The 20816-nt window shown below is 44.8% G+C and overlaps 1 protein-coding gene across 1 annotated transcript in view; it reads left to right on the forward strand.

The window, feature by feature from the left end:
* FCRLA (Fc receptor like A) overlaps nucleotides 1–20816 on the forward strand; it is a 72842-nt gene that overhangs the window by 32033 nt on the left and 19993 nt on the right. Inside the window, exon 7 of the mRNA XM_083166377.1 lies at nucleotides 18823–19107. Within this exon, the coding sequence (XP_083022503.1) occupies nucleotides 18823–19107 (285 nt within the window). The remainder of the gene's footprint in view (nucleotides 1–18822; nucleotides 19108–20816) is intronic.

A 20816-nucleotide genomic window follows, 5' to 3' on the forward strand; every position in this document is an offset into this window, starting at 1 on the left:
TATTGCTGTACCCTCTTTGCATGAATTTGTGCTTCATTTTATGCATTTGTTCTAATTCATCTATGGGGTCATTACAAATTCTGTGCACTCTCAAAAATTGAGAGTACGGCAAGCCTTTTTTGAGGGGAACTGGATGGAAGCTACTTGCTGCCAACAGCATGTTGCAGTCCGTAGGTTTAGTGTATACTGTTGTAAGTAATTTATTGCCAGTTTTTTTGATAAGCACATCTAAAAAATGGATTGTGCTACTGTCAATTTCAAAAGTGAATTTAATGTTGGGGTCCATTAAATTGATCGTTTCCATCATTTCAAGGAAATGCTCACGTGTTCCCAGCCAGAGAATGAAGATATCATCTATATATCTTGTAAACATATGTATCTTATTGAAATGCATCTCATTAGAAAAAAACAGGTATTTCTCTACTGCAAACATAAATGAATTAGCATATGCTGGAGCTACACAACTTCCCATTGCACACCCCTGTATTTGCTTATAGAATTTACCATCAAAGATAAAGTAGTTATTGTCCAGTGCCAAACGCAAAAGTCTTATAAAGAATGGAATAGGGGGGCCGTTGTAATGTTCAGACGATTCAAGTAGGGTACATACCGCTTCCGTGCCTCGTACTGTGGGAATGTTCGTGTACAAGCTTGTGACGTCAGCTGTGCAGAGTAGACAGTCTTCTGGTATTTCTCCCAGGGCGTTGAGTTTATTTAAGAAAGTGTTCGTATCTTTCAAATAAGTAGTTTGTCTTTGTACAACCGGCTGCAAGTAATAGTCCAAGTATTTGGCAACATCATAAAAAAGAGAATTTCTAGCCGATACGATTGGCCTGCCCGGCGGGTTGCGATAGTTCTTGTGTAGTTTGGGAATAGTGTAGAAGACAGGGACTTTGGGATTGGTTTTCAAAAGCGATAAGGCAATATCTTTGGTTATCCAATTATTGGATACCGCCTCCTTCAATAAACCATCAAGTTGCATTGTAAATTCACAAGTCGGGTCTTTTGCAAGTTGCGTGTATACTTCAGTGTCACCCAATTGTCTCATTGCTTCATTTCTATAGTCCGAAATGTCCTGTATTACCAGTGCACCTCCTTTATCAGCTGGTCTGACAATTATGTCCTGGTACATGGATATTTTTTGCAACGCCAGGTATTCTGGTTTTGTGAGGTTGTTGATACTTGGTGGAGTTTCTTTGTAGTTTTTTATCTCCTCTGTAATGAGGTTGATGTAAGACTTGATTGCGTGGTTATTTGATGCCGGATCAAAGTTACTTCTTTTACGTACTGGTCCCATTGGTCCAGGGAGGTTTTCAGAGGCATTGAAGAATTCCTTCAGTCTGAGTTGTCTTGCAAACAGGTTGGTTTCTACTAGTGCGTCAAATTCACGGTGTTTATTGGTCGGGACAAAGCTGAGCCCCTTGCTGAGGACAGTCATTTCCTCTTGAGTAAATATTCTGCTTGATAAGTTGTGCACGTTTATTTCTTGTTTGTTCTCCGTTTTACTTTTTCTTTCGCACTGTTTGCCCCTCCGCGTCCTGGATCTTTTATTTGTGCTCTTGTGCGCACTCCTAAAGGGAACTGACCTGTGGAAGTACCCGATGCTGTATCTCGTTCGCTGCCAGATGAGATTCCACCACTAGATTGGTCTGTCTCCAGTGGGAATCTGACTCTGCGTCTGTTGTATCTTTGTAGTCCAGGGTTTGGAAAGCTTTTAGTATTGTTCACCCAGGAATAAACTCTGTTCTCCTGGTAATCCTTTGTTACTTTTTCAAATTTGTCCGTTTTGAACCTAATTAGGTCTTGTTTGTATTTTTCAGTTTGTATTTGCAGTTTGTTCAACCAGTCTCCCGGGGGGTCGGACGTGAATACAGTGGTTGTTTCCCTTTCTATTGTACTTATCTTCTCCTTTACTGCAATCAATTCTCTCTGTGATTCTTCTATGACCAGTAATATTAGATTAAATGAAGCTTTATTAAGCACAGCGGCCCATCTTCTACAGAAATCAGGATTATACCTTCCAATTGTAGGAACGTTATGTATCCTGAATCCTCTCGGGATCTTCTTGTCTCGATAATAGTCGGACAGCGATACACCATGCAGGTAAAAGTCGATCTCCTTCTTTTTAAGTTTGAGAAGTTTGAGGAATTGTTGCTCTGCAGTTTCGTTGGAGGTAGTTTGCGCCAATTTATCTTTGAATAGGATGCGGTCCGCGTCACTGTCTGATAATGTGAGTAGGTCTCCTCTGGGGAGGTCAGTATGCTGGAATCCAGGTATCTGCGCTTGGCTTTCGTCTGTCATTCCGTGCAGACTACTGTGTGCCGTGCTCCCTCGTGGTGATTCACTGATGTCCACAATAAATGCGGTGACGGTGCCTTGGCTTTGGGTTAGGTAACCCTATTTGATATTGTTGCTGTATGCCCGGCACTCCTGTCTCTTATTCAGTTTCAGCTTAACCCGGTGCCTTCTCCAATCAATCGTGTAGTCAGGTAATGAGCGGCACTCCAAGGTATAATAGAATCAATAATACACAAAACAAGTGCTGAATTCTACGTTTCGGTTTATTTCAACCTTCATCAGGAATACAAGTATAGTGCAGTACATGGTTTATATAGGTACAGACAAAGTGATCCCACGTTTGTGAGCCCGCCCAAGTCTTACATCAACCTCATTACAGAGGAGATAAAAAACTACAAAGAAACTCCACCAAGTATCAACAACCTCACAAAACCAGAATACCTGGCGTTGCAAAAAATATCCATGTACCAGGACATAATTGTCAGACCAGCTGATAAAGGAGGTGCACTGGTAATACAGGACATTTCGGACTATAGAAATGAAGCAATGAGACAATTGGGTGACACTGAAGTATACACGCAACTTGCAAAAGACCCGACTTGTGAATTTACAATGCAACTTGATGGTTTATTGAAGGAGGCGGTATCCAATAATTGGATAACCAAAGATATTGCCTTATCGCTTTTGAAAACCAATCCCAAAGTCCCTGTCTTCTACACTATTCCCAAACTACACAAGAACTATCGCAACCCGCCGGGCAGGCCAATCGTATCGGCTAGAAATTCTCTTTTTTATGATGTTGCCAAATACTTGGACTATTACTTGCAGCCGGTTGTACAAAGACAAACTACTTATTTGAAAGATACGAACACTTTCTTAAATAAACTCAACGCCCTGGGAGAAATACCAGAAGACTGTCTACTCTGCACAGCTGACGTCACAAGCTTGTACACGAACATTCCCACAGTACGAGGCACGGAAGCGGTATGTACCCTACTTGAATCGTCTGAACATTACAACGGCCCCCCTATTCCATTCTTTATAAGACTTTTGCGTTTGGCACTGGACAATAACTACTTTATCTTTGATGGTAAATTCTATAAGCAAATACAGGGGTGTGCAATGGGAAGTTGTGTAGCTCCAGCATATGCTAATTCATTTATGTTTGCAGTAGAGAAATACCTGTTTTTTTCTAATGAGATGCATTTCAATAAGATACATATGTTTACAAGATATATAGATGATATCTTCATTCTCTGGCTGGGAACACGTGAGCATTTCCTTGAAATGATGGAAACGATCAATTTAATGGACCCCAACATTAAATTCACTTTTGAAATTGACAGTAGCACAATCCATTTTTTAGATGTGCTTATCAAAAAAACTGGCAATAAATTACTTACAACAGTATACACCAAACCAACGTACTGCAACATGCTGTTGGCAGCAAGTAGCTTCCATCCAGTTCCCCTCAAAAAAGGCTTGCCGTACTCTCAATTTTTGAGAGTGCACAGAATTTGTAATGACCCCATAGATGAATTAGAACAAATGCATAAAATGAAGCACAAATTCATGCAAAGAGGGTACAGCAATAAATTACTGACGCAAGCTATGGAGAAAGCACTAGCTTCTCCCCGAACTCTACCTGAGGAGAATAAGGATAAAAGCCAACAATCAGTGGTCTGGGTCAACACCTACTCCACAGCTAGCGCTGACCTAAACAGGACAGCGAAAAAATGCTGGCCAATCATTCAAAGAGACCCAAGTCTCTCTGCATTAAAAGACAAAACCCTGCTTTCTTGCCACAAAAGAGGCAGAAACATTAGGGACATGATAATGCACACGGATATCACCCCCTTTAAAAAGGAGACACAGGGTCACTTCCTTACCAAAAAAGCAGGAGTATATAAATGCACAGGATGTGCAACATGTACTTATCTGGAGACAGGGGATCACTTTTTTCACCCGCACAGTGGAGCTAAGATAGCAATTAAACATACGCTAACATGTAGCAGTACACACGTGATCTACTATATAAAATGTCCCTGCTCTAAACTTTACATTGGTAAAACCTCCTGCCAATTTAAGGAAAGAATGAACCAGCACAGAAGCGCAATCCGTCAAACATTAATGGGCAAATCAATTGACCAACCTGTAGCAAAACACTTTAAGGAGATGGGGCACAATCTGTCACAACTAAGATACAAAATGATAGACCATGTCCCAGCCAGTTTAAGAGGTGGAGATAGAAATAGACAATTGTTGCAAAAAGAAACCAAATGGATCTCTTGTTTAAACACAATCTCCCCTAAAGGTCTTAATGAATACATATCCTTTACAAGTTTCCTGCAATAAATAACTCGCCTTGTGATTAGTAGTATGTTTTTTTCCTTAATTGTTAGCCTGATTAGTAGTATGTTTTTTCCTTAATTGTTAGCCTGCTACATTTAGTTAAATAAATTTAATTGTCTCTAACGGCATATATAACCTATTATATTTATATTGATATTAAAGGCATAAACTATATCTGCTGCTATTTTTTAACAGTATGCACGGGTATTTTGTATATATTTATTGTAAAGCACTTCATTTGTACAAAGTAAATGTAAATGTCGCTTTTTTTTCTTTTTTCTTCACCTGCACTGTTTCATGTAATTGATGTAATTGATTGATTGATGTAATTCATGTAATTGATGCGACACAGGTGAGGCGGCTCACCTGTGATGACGTCATCACCACTTTGGGCGGGCTCACAAACGTGGGATCACTTTGTCTGTACCTATATAAACCATGTACTGCACTATACTTGTATTCCTGATGAAGGTTGAAATAAACCGAAACGTAGAATTCAGCACTTGTTTTGTGTATTATTGATTCTATTATACCTTGGAGTGCCGCTCATTACTACCTGACTATATATATATATATATATATATATATATATATATATATATATATATATATATATATATATATATATATATATATATATATATATATATATATATATATATATATATATATATATATATGTATGTGTATATATATATATATATATATACAGAAGGTAGTCTTTAATGGCGCCGGCTCCCAGCCCCAAATAAGACAGGCGGCACTCCAACGGTCTTTAAGGGTATGAAAAAAGAAATTTATTCCATAGATTGCGGTTGCCTACGTTTCAAGACCTAAGTCTTGTCCTCAGGGCATGCATAAGAGATAAAGTGCTGTGCAAAAACCATAAGTTAGTCTGTTTCTTACCTTAAATAGCCTGTCTGCGTGGTGCTGTTGCTGGATCCCCGGGCGTCTGTGTGCGCGGCTTCCGGTCATTAGTGCTCCGCCTCACTCTCACTTTGGCCGTTGCCTAGCGACGCTGGAAGCTTGCGTCCCACTGCGGCTCAGGGTATCCTGTGTGTGAAAAAATATCATGAAGACCAGCTCTTAAACTGCTGGATAAATAAAGTGCTAAGTGCTGTAAAAAAAACGGTGTCATACCTGCTATTTATTCTATACTGTGCCTCTATTAAAATATGTGTACTGGGTCATGTATTAGCTGCGTAAAAGATCCATATATATAATCTGTGCTGTATCCTATATTTACACATCAATGCCTATATGTACACTGATTAATAATTTAGTTGTCCTAGCTGTACATACTATATTGTGTCGCAGAATTGGAAAAGGATAACAGATTTATAACACTCTAAAAAAACACATTCCACGCCAATTTTTCATTCAGTCCCGTGGGGGCCAGAGCGTTGAGTCGGTATATCCACCTTAGTCTCACGCTGGTTTAGTAACTTTTGCCGATCTCCTCCACGGGTCAGGGGAGGGATATGGTCTATAATCATACACCGTAAGTCCGAAACTTTGTGTCCACATGCCTTAAAGTGCTTCGCCACTGGTTGGTTCACCTCCTTGCCTTTTAAAATGCCAACTATAGCCGATCGATGGAGAGCTATTCGCTCTCTGAATGTACGGATGGTTTGTCCAACATACATCATGGGGCAAGGACAGAGAATTATGTATATTATAAATTGTGATCTACAGTGTACCACATGTCTTATTTTGAACTGCTGTTTTGTTTGTAAGTGTTCAAAGCTGTGTCCTGCCATCATGTGTGTACATGTCGTACAAGATGGACATTTGTAACATCCCGGTTTCTTCTTTTGTATTTCAAATAGCGGCTTGGTGGGAGGTGCAGTCACGTTAGTTTTGACAAGTATGTCTCTCAAGTTTCTGCCTCTTCGGTAGCTTGGCATGATTTTTTATCTTTAAAGCATGGCAGTTGTTTGTCTAGTTTAACTAGTGGCCATACCGCATTTAAAGCTCGCGGCAGTACTTGGCTGGCTGGGGTGTATGTGGTCACAAAGGGGACTTTGTTAAATACTGCTTTTTCCTTACTGCGTAACAACTGATTTCTGGGTATTTGTAAAACCTGTTCTTTTTGTTGCTGTAACATGTCACTGTTGTATCCTCGTGTCTTAAATTTTTCAACCATAATATCCAGGTTTGCTTCCAGGTCTGGGCGGTGACTTGTGATGCGTGCTGCCCTTATCATTTGGGATTTTGGCAGCCCTCTTTTCAAGGCAGGGGGGTGGAAGCTGCTATGATCCAACAGGGAGTTTCTATCTGTATCTTTGTTATAGATGGACGTCTTGATCTTGCCTGCTTCGATAGTAATTATGACATCGAGATAATTAATTGATTTGGATGTAATACTGTATGTTAGTTTTATAGGGCAATCCCACGGATTAATTTTCTCAAGGATGGATTCCAGATGTGCTGGAGTGCCTGCCCAAATCATCAACAAATCATCGATGAAGCGTGTGTATAACACTATGTTTGAACTAATATCGGAATCAGTGAAAAAGAATTCATTTTCCTGTTCAAACATAAAGATGTTGGCAAGTGACGGTGAAACGTTAGACCCCATAGAACACCCTGTTAGCTGCAAATAATAACACCCATTGTGTAGAAAGTAATTCCTGGTCAAAGTAAGTTCCAAAAGGTCAAGAAAAAGAGGAAAGTCCAGGGCGCTGAAATTGACTTTGTGTAAAAAGCTCCTCATGGCACTGATTGCTTGTGAATGTGGGATTACGGTGTACAGATTCTTAACGTCCATTGTACATAAAACTGGGTTGGCTGGCAGATCTCCGATGTTTGCAAGTTTATTCAGCAGTTGGGTGGTGTCTTTTAAATGAGTTTTTTGCGCCATGATGTAGGGCTGCACCAAAATGTCCAAAAACTGTGAAATGGGTTGATATAGGGATCCCCTGGCAGAGATGATGGGTCTGCCAGGAGGATCCCTTATATCTTTGTGGATTTTTGGTAAGGTATAGATCACCGGAGTGATGGGGTGATCTTGCGTCAATGTTTGATACACTTTCTTGCTGAATAACTGTTGTGAGAATGCTGTTTGGAGTATTTGATCCAGTTCCTTCTCGTAAATTAAAGTCGGGTCTCCCTGTAGTTTTTTATAAGTGCTGACATCGGAAAGGAGTTTGTCCAAGTTCTTAATGTATATGCTGGTATCTTGTACCACTATCCCCCCGCCCTTGTCTGCAGGGCGGATAGTTAGATTGACATTGCTGGCCAAAGATTTCAATGCCTGTACCTCCTTCTGACTCCTATTTGAATGTTGTTTATTGGCGTTAAGAGTCGAATCGTTCCACCGCCTGATCAACCACTTTCACAAATGTTTTCATCGATGAATTTTGTGAGGGTGGGTCAAATGTGGAATGTCCATGTCTCTTTAAAAAGGTATCTTGGATGTCTTTATTTTCTGTGGTAGTATATTGAAAAAATTCCTTCACCCTGAGTGATCTTTCAAATTTGTGTAAATCCACCTGCCACTTGAATTCCTGATGATGATTTGATGGCACAAATGTTAAGCCCCGGTTCAATAGTCGCTCTTCATCCTGTGACAGGGGAACTGATGACAAATTGAAGATTACTGATTCTTTCTGCCTTTGTTTGTTGGCGGTTTTGTAGATCCTGCCCGTCTGTCCACCTCGTCTGGTACGGGCGGCGCTTTTCCTCCGGTACGTGCCCGGGTGAGTCGGCCTAAAGGGAGGGCTGCTCCATTTTGGTTGTCGTCGGAGTCATCTATGGCGAAATCACTGTCGCTAGTTTGTCGATACGACTCTCTGTTGTGTCGACCTCTCCACTTTGGTTTTTGATATGGCCGATCTCTTTGACGGGCTGGTTCTGTGCCGCTCAGCCAGCGGTACACCCTGCAGTCTTCATAATCCGACTGAACAGCATCCCACTTTTTCTTTTTGAATTTTTCTAATTCTTTTTTGTGTTGGTCGACTTGTTGCTCCAGTTTTTCCCACAGAGCTTGAGTTTTTTTATCCTGTGGGAGCTGGGATTGTTCATTCCGGGCATCTGCAATCTTATTTCTGGTGGCTTCCAATACTTGTCTGGATTCATCAATCACCAGGACCATAAGGTCCTGGCTACATTTATTCAGGATAGAGATCCATTTTAGACAAAATTTGGGGTTGTTGCGCCCTATTGTCGGAATGTTTGAAATTCGGAAGCCCCGGGGTATTCTCTGTGCCCTGTAATAATCGGATAGAGTGCTCCCATGTAACTGGAAGTCTACCTCTTTCTTTTGTAATTTGAACAAAAGATTAAACAGGTCTTCAGGTGATTTAGCTGACTGCAAGGGACTCTGGTTTTCCTGGAATAATATAGTGTTGACATGCTCCGGCGTGTAGGAAAAGGTCTGATTGATGTGCTTTTGGATTTCAGCAAATGAGATATCTTCCCAGAAATCAGTTGTTACGCAGTAAGGAAAAAGCAGTATTTAACAAAGTCCCCTTTGTGACCACATACACCCCAGCCAGCCAAGTACTGCCGCGAGCTTTAAATGCGGTATGGCCACTAGTTAAACTAGACAAACAACTGCCATGCTTTAAAGATAAAAAAATCATGCCAAGCTACCGAAGAGGCAGAAACTTGAGAGACATACTTGTCAAAACTAACGTGACTGCACCTCCCACCAAGCCGCTATTTGAAATACAAAAGAAGAAACCGGGATGTTACAAATGTCCATCTTGTACGACATGTACACACATGATGGCAGGACACAGCTTTGAACACTTACAAACAAAACAGCAGTTCAAAATAAGACATGTGGTACACTGTAGATCACAATTTATAATATACATAATTCTCTGTCCTTGCCCCATGATGTATGTTGGACAAACCATCCGTACATTCAGAGAGCGAATAGCTCTCCATCGATCGGCTATAGTTGGCATTTTAAAAGGCAAGGAGGTGAACCAACCAGTGGCGAAGCACTTTAAGGCATGTGGACACAAAGTTTCGGACTTACGGTGTATGATTATAGACCAGGCATTCCCAACCACGGTCCTCAAGGCACACCAACAGTGCAGGTTTTGTAGATATCCAGGCTTGAGCACAGGTGACTTAATTAGTACCTGAGTGATTCTGATTAAACCAACTGTGCTGAAGCCTGGATATCACTAAAACCTGCACTGTTGGTGTGCCTTGAGGACCGTGGTTGGGAATGCCTGTTATAGACCATATCCCTCCCCTGACCCGTGGAGGAGATCGGCAAAAGTTACTAAACCAGCGTGAGACTGAGTGGATATACCGACTCAACGCTCTGGCCCCCACGGGACTGAATGAAAAATTGGCGTGGAATGTGTTTTTTTAGAGTGTTATAAATCTGTTATCCTTTTCCAATTCTGCGACACAATATAGTATGTACAGCTAGGACAACTAAATTATTAATCAGTGTACATATAGGCATTGATGTGTAAATATAGGATACAGCACAGATTATATATATGGATCTTTTACGCAGCTAATACATGACCCAGTACACATATTTTAATAGAGGCACAGTATAGAATAAATAGCAGGTATGACACCGTTTTTTTTACAGCACTTAGCACTTTATTTATCCAGCAGTTTAAGAGCTGGTCTTCATGATATTTTTTCACACACAGGATACCCTGAGCCGCAGTGGGACGCAAGCTTCCAGCGTCGCTAGGCAACGGCCAAAGTGAGAGTGAGGCGGAGCACTAATGACCGGAAGCCGCGCACACAGACGCCCGGGGATCCAGCAACAGCACCACGCAGACAGGCTATTTAAGGTAAGAAACAGACTAACTTATGGTTTTTGCACAGCACTTTATCTCTTATGCACGCCCTGAGGACAAGACTTAGGTCTTGAAACGTAGGCAACCGCAATCTATGGAATAAATTTCTTTTTTCATACCTCAAAGACCGTTGGAGTGCCGCCTGTCTTATTTGGGGCTGGGAGCTGGCGCCATTAAAGACTACCTTCTGTATAGTATCCTAGGAAGGCACCACGGATATTTGCACCTTCAGCAGAGAGTGCCGGATTATAATACATACATACACACACACACACACACACACACACACACACACACACACACACACACACACACGGCTATTTTTGTGCAGGCTCCAGCAGGAACTGTGGCCCTTATTCTAGTTCACTCTTTCAGACAAAATATTTCTTGGATGGACAATACCATGTGCACTGCAGGTGAGGCAGGTGTTACTTGTGCAGAGATAATTAGATTTGGGTGAGGTTTTACACCTGCCTCACCTGCAGTGCACATGGTTTTGTCCATATAAGAAATATTTTGTCAGAAAGAGTGAACTAGAATAAGGGCCTCAGTTCCTGCTGGAGCCTGCACAAAAATAGCTATATATATGTGTAGATGGTGGTACTAGCGCTAAGAGTCAATCCCCTTCTTTAATCAAAGGGTGGTTCTATATTAATAGTGCGTGTAATTTTCACACGGATGCACAATTCCTCCTTTTTCCGGAGTGGCAGCTCCTCTCCTGTTGGTTCCTGTCCAAAGAAACCGTTTGGTAGAGATCTGGAAAAAAAGATGAGATGGGCGCCCCCTTGTGCAATACCTTTATGCGTCACAGCGATACCCTTCACCGTTTGTGAGATATACACCCCAATAAAATTCAGGTGTACCGTTAATAGTGGTCTCCAACCACTCTGACAGGCGTTTTGTAATAAATTTCCAATGTCAGGGAGTTTGTATTCTCCTCTTCGGTTCATCCAAGATTATTTCTCAAACAAGTCCCACCCGACTCCAAGGTCCTGAAGCACAGGACCTCGTATTGCACAAGGGGGCGCCCATCTCATATATATATATATATATATAACAGTTCAGGGGAAAGCACTCCCAAAAAGTTTCATAAACCTGCTCCGGTGGTTGTCCAAATGGCTGTCACCAGCCCTGTATCCAAGTGCAATAACAGAACGCACCCACGGAGACTCGTTCAGAAAACTCAGTTGCACACAATTATATATATATATATGCAATCTTTCCTCTTGTGAGAAAAACGACATCTGCACACCAAATGCTCACAATTGATTTTAAGCATATAATTGTAAGTCCATATTTGAACAACACTTAAAACACATGGCAACATATTGCATAAGGAAAATAGCTGTGGGTCACTCATCCTTAACGGGCCATCACCATAGTGCCCGTGGAGCTCCACGCTAGTCCCACAGCCTGTTTCGGTGGGTAACCACCTTTTTCAAGAGCACAAACATAACTGAAGTCACCATATAAATAGGGCACAGAGGCCTGCCAGAATCAGCACAATAAGTCTCACCTGTGGTCGCCGCTCAGTAGATGCCCACATCCATGTAACATTACAGCATTCCCTGCAGTGGAACGCACACCGCGGCACGTGACACGCACGCACTTCCGCTTCCTGTGTGCTTTACGTGGCGCATCCCCCGCCTGCCGTTTTACAACACAGTACAATCATATACATGTGGGGCAGAGAGCTCCAGAGTGGGGACCACAAACAGCAGCCCGCGCCCTGTGCTCAATCTATTTCACCAACATAAAAACAATTAACGGTAGCTGGAACGCAAGGCAGTCAGCCGTGGAACGCACAGCCATCTTGCCTGCATCACCCAATAGCTAACCACTTTGTAAGTCACATGATATTCGGCTGGGCAGGGTATGTACGTGATTGGGCACATTAGCTCACACTCACTGCAGAGTGAGAAACATATTTAAATAATGAACTTCGCAGTACATTCCACATGGTAGAGACCTAATACTGTAGCTGATCTGGCAGACCTCAGACCCCTAACTTTGAGCAATTATAGTGAAGACCAACCACCATCAAAAAAGTAGTGTAAGCAACAATACATATAATGACATCCACTATTCTATAACATCACGTGAGTGATGTAGGTGAAGGTTTCAATCAAGGACAGTTCATTAAGACACACAGTCACAAAAATAATAATAATAAAAATTGACGGCTTCTTTGGCATGAATATTAACTCCACCAAACCAGCAATTGTCTGGGAATCCTTCAAAGCCTTTTTACGAGGTATATTGATTAAGAAAACTGCCCAGATTAAAGGAATACTCCAAAAAGCAGCACTGTCGTTAGAGGAAAAAATGATTAACCTAGAGAAAAAATTTTATCTACCCAAACCGAACCAAGCAAACAAGATTGGTTGGTTGCACAACGTGCCTGGGTGACACATCTACAAGAAATGGCTAAATGTAGGCTGCTAAAGGAGTCCCACAAAACGTATTTGAACTCAGAGAGCAGGAAAACTCATGGCGTATTTGGCCAGAGTGGACAAGCCCCCGAACGTAATCCCTAAAATATATACAAATACGGGTGAAGTAGTTACCGATACATCAAAAGTGGCAGATGTTTTTGTGACCCATTTAGCAGAAACATATAAATCCAAAAGTACACAGGGGACTCTCGATTGTAACAAATACCTACATAACCTTGAGCTCCCCGTGCTATCCTTTGAAGCCAGGGAATCATTAGAACAGCCTATCAGGTTAGAAGAGATTTAAGGGGCAATAAAGGGACTCTCGACTGGCAAGGCGTCTGGGATTGATGGCCTGCCAGCAGAGTTATATAAGGTATTTGAGGGTATGCTGGCACCAAGGCTACTATATTTCTTTCGAGAAATGAAAAATGAGGGTACGCTATCTCAGTCCATGACAGAGGCCGTTATTATGGTAATACTCAAAAAAGGAAAAGATCCACTTAGGGCGGAGTCATATAGGCCAATATCCCTATTAACGGTTGACACCAAGATATTCTAGCCAATAGACTAAATAATGTAATAGATGAAATCATTCATCCAGATCAGACTGGATTTAGGAGGGGTATGTCTACTGCAATAAATTTGCGCCGGGTATTTACCTACCCACAAACTGGGAAGATCACCAGTACAGAGATAGCGGTGGCCTCATTTGACGCCAATAAGGCCTTTGATTCGCTGGAGTGGCCTTACCTGAAAAACACACTAGAAGCATTTGGCTTTGGACCGCGGTATATAAATAGGATTTTTACTATTTATCAGAGTCCCACTGCCAGAGTCTCTATTAATGGGTTCGTCTCAGAATTATTTCCCCTATTTCGCGGTACGAGACAGGGATGCTCACTCTCCCCTATCCTATTCGCGGTGGCCATTGAGCCAGTCGCATGTAAGCTCAGGAAAAACTTTTCGGAAAATCAAGCAGGGGGTGGGGGGGGGGGGGGGGGGGCGAGTTGGGCACTCTTGTCTCGTTGTACGCAGACAACCTACTGGTCGGCATGCCCAATTCCCAATTACAAGAAAGACCTTCCCCAGGTAATGGCTATTCTCCAGGAATTCCGATCCTATTCGGGTTTAATAATAAACAAGGATAAGTCCCATTTGATGGTAGAAGACAAGGTGGGTGGACTGGAGGATACACTAAATGGAGAAGGGAATATCCCCACGGTAGATACATTTAATTATCTAGGAGTAGTGATTTCTAAGGACCCAAATGAGTACGTAATAAACAACATCTTACCACTGATTGATGAAATAAAAACAAAATGTAAAAACTGGGTGAAATTGCCCTTGACAGTTATGGGAAGGGTTAACCTAATAAAATTGATAATATTACCGAAAGTACTCTATGTACTACAACATTCATAGAAACATAGAATGTGACGGCAGATAAGAACCACTTGGCCCATCTAGTCTGCCCCTTTATTAAACATGTTACCTCAAACCATATTTGAGCCTTATTTTTTTGTAAGGATATCAATATGCTTATCCCAAGCATGTTTACATTGTACTACTCTATTTGCCTCTACCACCTCTGATGGGAGGCTATTCCACTTATCTACTACTCTTCTGTGAAAAAAATCTTCCTCACATTTCCCCTGAATCTTCCTCCCTCTAGTTTCAGTGCATGTCCTCGTGTTCTGTTACTCCTCTTCCTGTGAAGAATGTCTCCCACCTGTACCTTCCTCCCTCTAGTGTCAGTGCATGTCCTCGTGTTCTGCTGCTCCTCTTCCTGTGAGGAATGTCTCCCACCTGTACCTTCCTCCCCCCAGTGTCAGTGCATGTCCTTGTGTTCTGTTGCTCCTCTTCCTGTGAAGAATGTCTCCCACCTGTACCTTCCTCCCTCTAGTTTCAGTGCATGTCCTCGTGTTCTGCTGCTCCTCTTCCTGTGAAGAATGTCTCCCACCTGTACCTTCCTCCCTCTAGTTTCAGTGCATGTCCTCGTGTTCTGCTGCTCCTCTTCCTGTGAAGAATGTCTCCCACCTGTACCTTCCTCCCTCTAGTTTCAGTGCATGTCCTCGTGTTCTGCTGCTCCTCTTCCTGTGAGGAATGTCTCCCACCTGTACCTTCCTCCCTCTAGTGTCAGTGCATGTCCTTGTGTTCTGTTGCTCCTCTTCCTGTGAAGAATGTCTCCCACCTGTACCTTCCTCCCTCTAGTGTCAGTGCATGTCCTTGTGTTCTGCTGCTCCTCTTCCTGTGAGGAATGTCTCCCACCTGAATCTTCCTCCCTCTAGTGTCAGTGCCTGTCCTCGTGTTCTGTTGCTCCTCTTCCTGTGAAGAATGTCTCCCACCTGTACCTTGTTAAAGCCCTTGATATATGTGACTGTTTCTATCATGTCCCCCCTTTCCCTTCTCTGCTCTAAAGTATACATATTAAGATCTTTTAGTCTTTCCTGGTACGTTTTGTGATGTAGGCCATGCACCATTTTAGTTGCTCTTCTTTGTACAGTTTCTAATGTATTTATATCCTTCTGGAGATATGGCCTCCAGAACTGAACACAATACTCTAGGTGAGGTCGTACCAATGACCTATACAGTGGCATTATTACTTCTTTCTTTCTACTGTTGATACCTCTCCCTATGCAACCAAGCATCTGACTTGACTTCTTCATTGCTTTGTTACATTGCCTACCTGCTTTTAAGTCCCCTGAAATAGTGACACCTAGATCCCGCTCTTCCTCAGTAGTTTCCATTATAGTGCCATTTATACTATATTGAGTCTTTGGATTTCTGAGACCCAAGTGCATGATTTTGCATTTTTTGGCATTAAACTGTAGTTGCCATTCTCTTGACGATTTCTCTTATCTACCTAGATCCTCAATCATTTGTTTTACCCCTCCTGGTGTGTCTACCCTGTTGCATACCTTTGCGTCATCTGCAAAAAGGCACATTTTACCCTCAATTCCATTTGCAATATCACCAATAAAGATATTAAAAAGCACCGGTCCAAGTACAGATCCCTAGGGTACTCCACTTGTAACCTTTCCCTCCTTTGACTGTAATCCGTTTACTACAACGCTCTGTTTTCTGTCCTGTAACCACGCTTTTATCCATTCAACTATCTTAGAATCCAATCCCAAGCTTTCAAGTTTATTTAACAGTCTGCGATGTGGGACAGTGTAAAAAGCCTTACTAAAGTCTAGATAAGCTACATCTACAGCCCCACCTTGATCTATTACTTTAGTCACCCAGTCAAAAAAGTCAATAAGATTTGTTTGACATGATCTTCCCCCAGTAAACCCATGCTGTTTTGGATCCTGTAAATTGCTGGTTTTGAGATATTCTACAACTCTTTGTTTTAAGAGTGTTTCCATCAATTTCCCTACTACTGATGTGAGGCTCACTGGTCGATAGTTGCTTACCTCTTTCTTGCTTCCACTTTGTGCAGTGGGACTACATTCACTGTTTTCCAGTCCTCTGGGATTACTCCAGTAGCTAGTGACTGGTTGAATAATTCTGTTATGGCAATTTTGTACCCGGTCATCGATAGTAATAAAATATTACTTGGATAACCATCGATTGTTGTAGCTATCGATGGTCATCCATTATATCTGACTAAATAGGCCATGGGTCAATCAGAACTCGGTGGCGGGACTTCCGGGTGTGGAGGGGCGGAGCTATGTTCCGTGTCGCGGCACCTTAAAAAATTTGAAACCATATCGGTTCTCCTTTGCCATCGATGTAAGGAAACCATCTGGTCCTCCCACATCGATGGCAAAAGTATTCAACATAAACCATAGATGATTAGAAATCATTGATGGTCGATGGGCATCCCTAGAACCGGAGGAGGGTGGGGGACAGTATGCAGCTCCCGGCAGTGGGTGAGCGTCTCCTCCCACTGGGAGGGAGTGAGGGTGCATGAGAGCAGGAGGCTGTATAATAGTGGTATGTGGGCAAGACATTGATAAAAGTTGTGGCGCAGGTGCAGAGGACCGTGGGGACACTTCTGGCAGTGGGGGAACCTGCAGCGCGGCAGCCAGGGTCGGATTGTCCACCAGGGGCGGCACCTTCTTGTGGCGTTACAGGATCCCCCATTCTCACGGGGATCTGTGAAATGCGGGAGCGGGGTCGCGGGGGTCCGCTGGGGGGGGAATTGCGGGAAGGGGGCCTGGTAAGTCCGCAAATTGTGGGAGGGGTGGGCGCGGCGGTCCGGGAATCACGCGGGGGGGTGAATCGCGGGAAAGGGGGTCTGCAAATTGCGGGGGGTGGGGGGGGCATGGGGGTCCGGGGATCGCGGGGGGGGGAAAGAGGACTGCAGAAATTGCGGGGGGGGGGGTGTGAATTGCGGGAAGGGGGGTCCGCAAATTGCGGGAGGGGGGGTCGCGGGGGTCCCGCGGGAGGGGGGGGTGTGTGAATTGCGGGATGGGGGGGTTCGCAAATTGCAGGAGGGGGGGGTTGTGGGGGTCCGTGAATCACGGGAGGGGGGTCCGCAAATCATGGGGGGGGGGCGTGGGGGTGCAGTGAATCGTGCGGGGGGTGCAGTGAATGGCGGGAAGGGGGGGGGTCGCGGAGGTCTGCGAATTGCGGGAGGGGGCTGTGAATTGAGGGAGGGGGGGCGCAAATCGCTGGAGGGGGTAGCGGGAGTGGGGAGGTGGAGGTGGGCAGAAAATGGGGAGGTGAGGTGGGCAGAGAGTGGGGAGGTGAGGTTGGCATAGGAGGGAGTAGGGGAGGAGGTCAGGGAGTGAATGAGGGGAGGGCTGGTAGAGGTGGGCAGAATGTAGAGAGGGGAGGTGGGCAGAGAGTAGAGAGGGGAGGTGGGCAGAGAGTGGGGAGGTGGAGGTGGGCAGAGAGTGGGGAGGTTGGCAGATAGTGGGGAGGGGAGGTGGGCAGAGAGGAGAGGTGGACAGAGAGCGGGAGGGGAGGTGGACAGAGAATGGGGAGGTGAGCAGAGGAGGGAGTAGGGAAGGTGGGCAGAGAGTAAATGAGGGTAGGGCAGGTGGAGGTGGGCAGAATGAAGAGGGGAGGTGGGCAGAGAGTGGGGAGGTGGAGGTGGGCAGAGAGTGGGGAGAGGAGGTTGGCAGAGAGTGGGGAGGGGAGGTGGGAAGAGAGGAGAGGTGGGCAGATAGTGGGGAGGGGAGGTGGACAGAGAGGAGAGGTGGGCAGAGAGGAGATGTGGAGGTGGGCAGAGAGTGGGGAGGGGAGGTGGGCAGAGAGTAGGAGGTGGACAGAGAGTGGGGAGGGGAGGTGGGCAGAGAGTGGGAGGTGGACAGAGAATGGGGAGGGGAGGTGAGCAGAGGAGGGAGTAGGGGAGGTGGGCAGAGAGTGAATGAGGGTAGGGCAGGTGGAGGTGGGCAGAATGTGAAGAGGGGAGGTGGGCAGAGAGTGGGGAGGGGAGGTTGGCAGAGGAGAGAGGTGACAGTGCCACAGGGGTGATGGCATTTGAAAGACAAGGGAAGAGATGAGGTTGTTATAGTATGACTAGCAAGGAATGTGCAGTACTGATGGAGGAGAGAAATACATAGAATATTATTATCATGCTTACTCTTTATTAGGGTTATTGTTGGGTGCATAGTAATATGAATATGTCATACTAGATGGTGGTATTATGCTCCCTCAGACCCTGCCTGTATGCTGACCTCTGAAATTGCCTTTATGCAGGTAGGTTACTCACCTGGTGATGGGCAGGTAGGTACACGCACATGAAAGTGGGCACTATTCCAGCAGAGAGAGGCACCTATCGGCCTGTGCATGAGGTATAACCATTCGATGCACAGCGGCATCCCTGGATATAGGGAACGTAATGGGCAAAGAATTGTTCTGGCTGAACCATTGGAGTCGCTGTTATGTACAGTACATATTAGTGTACAATGGTACAACAGGACACAAGGTTCCGTGCTGGCTGTAAATGACCCACATGGCACACCGTACCCAGTAATATGTATTCTCATCTCTTCCAGAACTGTTTGCTGTCCCAGAAATAAGAACTAATAACTCATCATTGATTATGGGCGATAAGCTGACCCTAAGCTGTAACACAAAACGTAACCCGGCCAGACCGGCTGCAATGGTGGAGTTTGCATTCCTCCGCTCATGGGATACAGTGCAGAAGTTCCGTGCATCGGATACATACAGTGTTCCAGCAGTGAGGCAGAAGCATGCTGGGCCATATACCTGTCTTGTCAGGATCCGCGGCAACCATGGGAAGAGACAGAGTAGTAACGAATTATATATACAGGTAGCAGGTGAGTGTGGCATACTGAGATCATATGCAGGGCCGATGCTAGTATGACCAGGATGGGGGGAGTGGGCTTTGGTGTCCCCCCTTTACAATACCTCTGTTAAAGCATACTGATACATGGGGCAGGGCATATCTGACCTCTGACCTTTGTCATATTTGTAATAAATACAGATTGCATGCTTTATTCTACATCTATATCCTACACTTCATCCCTGACCCCTCTATACCCTACACATCATCACTGACCCCAGTGGCGTAGCTATGTTTTGGGCGCCCCCCAGCCGTTAGGGGGGGGCGCCCCCCCTCGCCGCCGCCCAGCCAAGCACCCCTACCCCCCTGCCCTGCCGCCTCGCCGCCTATGCAAACCCCCCCCCCCCCCAATCCCCCACAGCCTTACCTATCGCGCTGGTCCCGGCGGCTCCGTTCTTCTGCTGAGGACCACCACAAAATGGCCGCCCCCATACAGCAGACAGTTTCAGAGAACTGTGTGCTATATGGGGGTGGCCATTTTGTGGTGGTCCTCAGCAGAAGAACGGAGCCGCCGGGACCAGCACGATAGGTAAGTCTGCGGGGGATTGGGGGGGGTTAACTATAGCACCGCAGCCCCCGGCGCCCCCACATGCACAGCGCCCCCCCGCGGTGGCGGGGGCTGCGGTGCTATAGTTACGCCGCTGACTGACCCCTCTATACCCTACACTACCTAACTGACCCCTCTATACCCTACACTACAGCGATGTCCCCTCTATACCCTACACTACATCACTGACCCTCTATACCCTACACTACATCACTGACCCTCTATACCCTACACTACATCACTGACCCCTCTATACACTACATGACTGACCCTTCTGTATGATACACTACATGACTGACCCCTCTATACCCTACACTACATGACTGACCCCTCTATACCCTACACTACAGCACTGACCCTCTATACCCTACACTACATCACTGACCCCTCTATACACTACATGACTGACCCTTCTGTACGATACACTACATGACTGACCCCTCTATACCCTACACTACATTACTGACCCCTCTATACCCTACACTATATTACTGACCTCTCTATACCCTACACTACAGCACTGACCCCACTATACCCAACACTACAGCACTGACCCCACTATACCCTACACTACATCATTGACCCCTCTATACACTACACTACATCACTGACCCCTCTATACACTACACTATATTACTGACCCCTCTATACCTTACACTACATCACTGACCCCTCTATACCCTACAGCACTGACCCCTCTATACCCTACACTACATCACTGACCCCTCTATAACCTACACTACATCCCTGACCCCTCTGTACCCTACACTACATCACTGACCCCTCTGTACCCTACACTACATCACTGACCCCTCTACACCCTACACTACATCACTGACCCCTCTACACCCTACACAACATCACTGACCCCTCTATACCCTACACTACATCACTGACCCCTCTATACACTACACTACATCACTGACCCCTCTATACCCTACACTACATCACTGACCCCTCTATACCCTACACTATATCACTGACCCCTCTATACACTACACTACATCACTGACCCCTCTATACCCTACACTACAGCACTGTCCCCTCTATACCCTACACTACAGCACTGTCCCCTCTATACCCTACACTACATCACTGACCCCTCTATACCCTACACTACATCACTGACCCCTCTA

This window comes from Crinia signifera, chromosome 12 (assembly GCF_055691185.1).
Source record: "Crinia signifera chromosome 12, ASM5569118v1, whole genome shotgun sequence".
Lineage (NCBI taxonomy): Eukaryota > Metazoa > Chordata > Amphibia > Anura > Myobatrachidae > Crinia > Crinia signifera.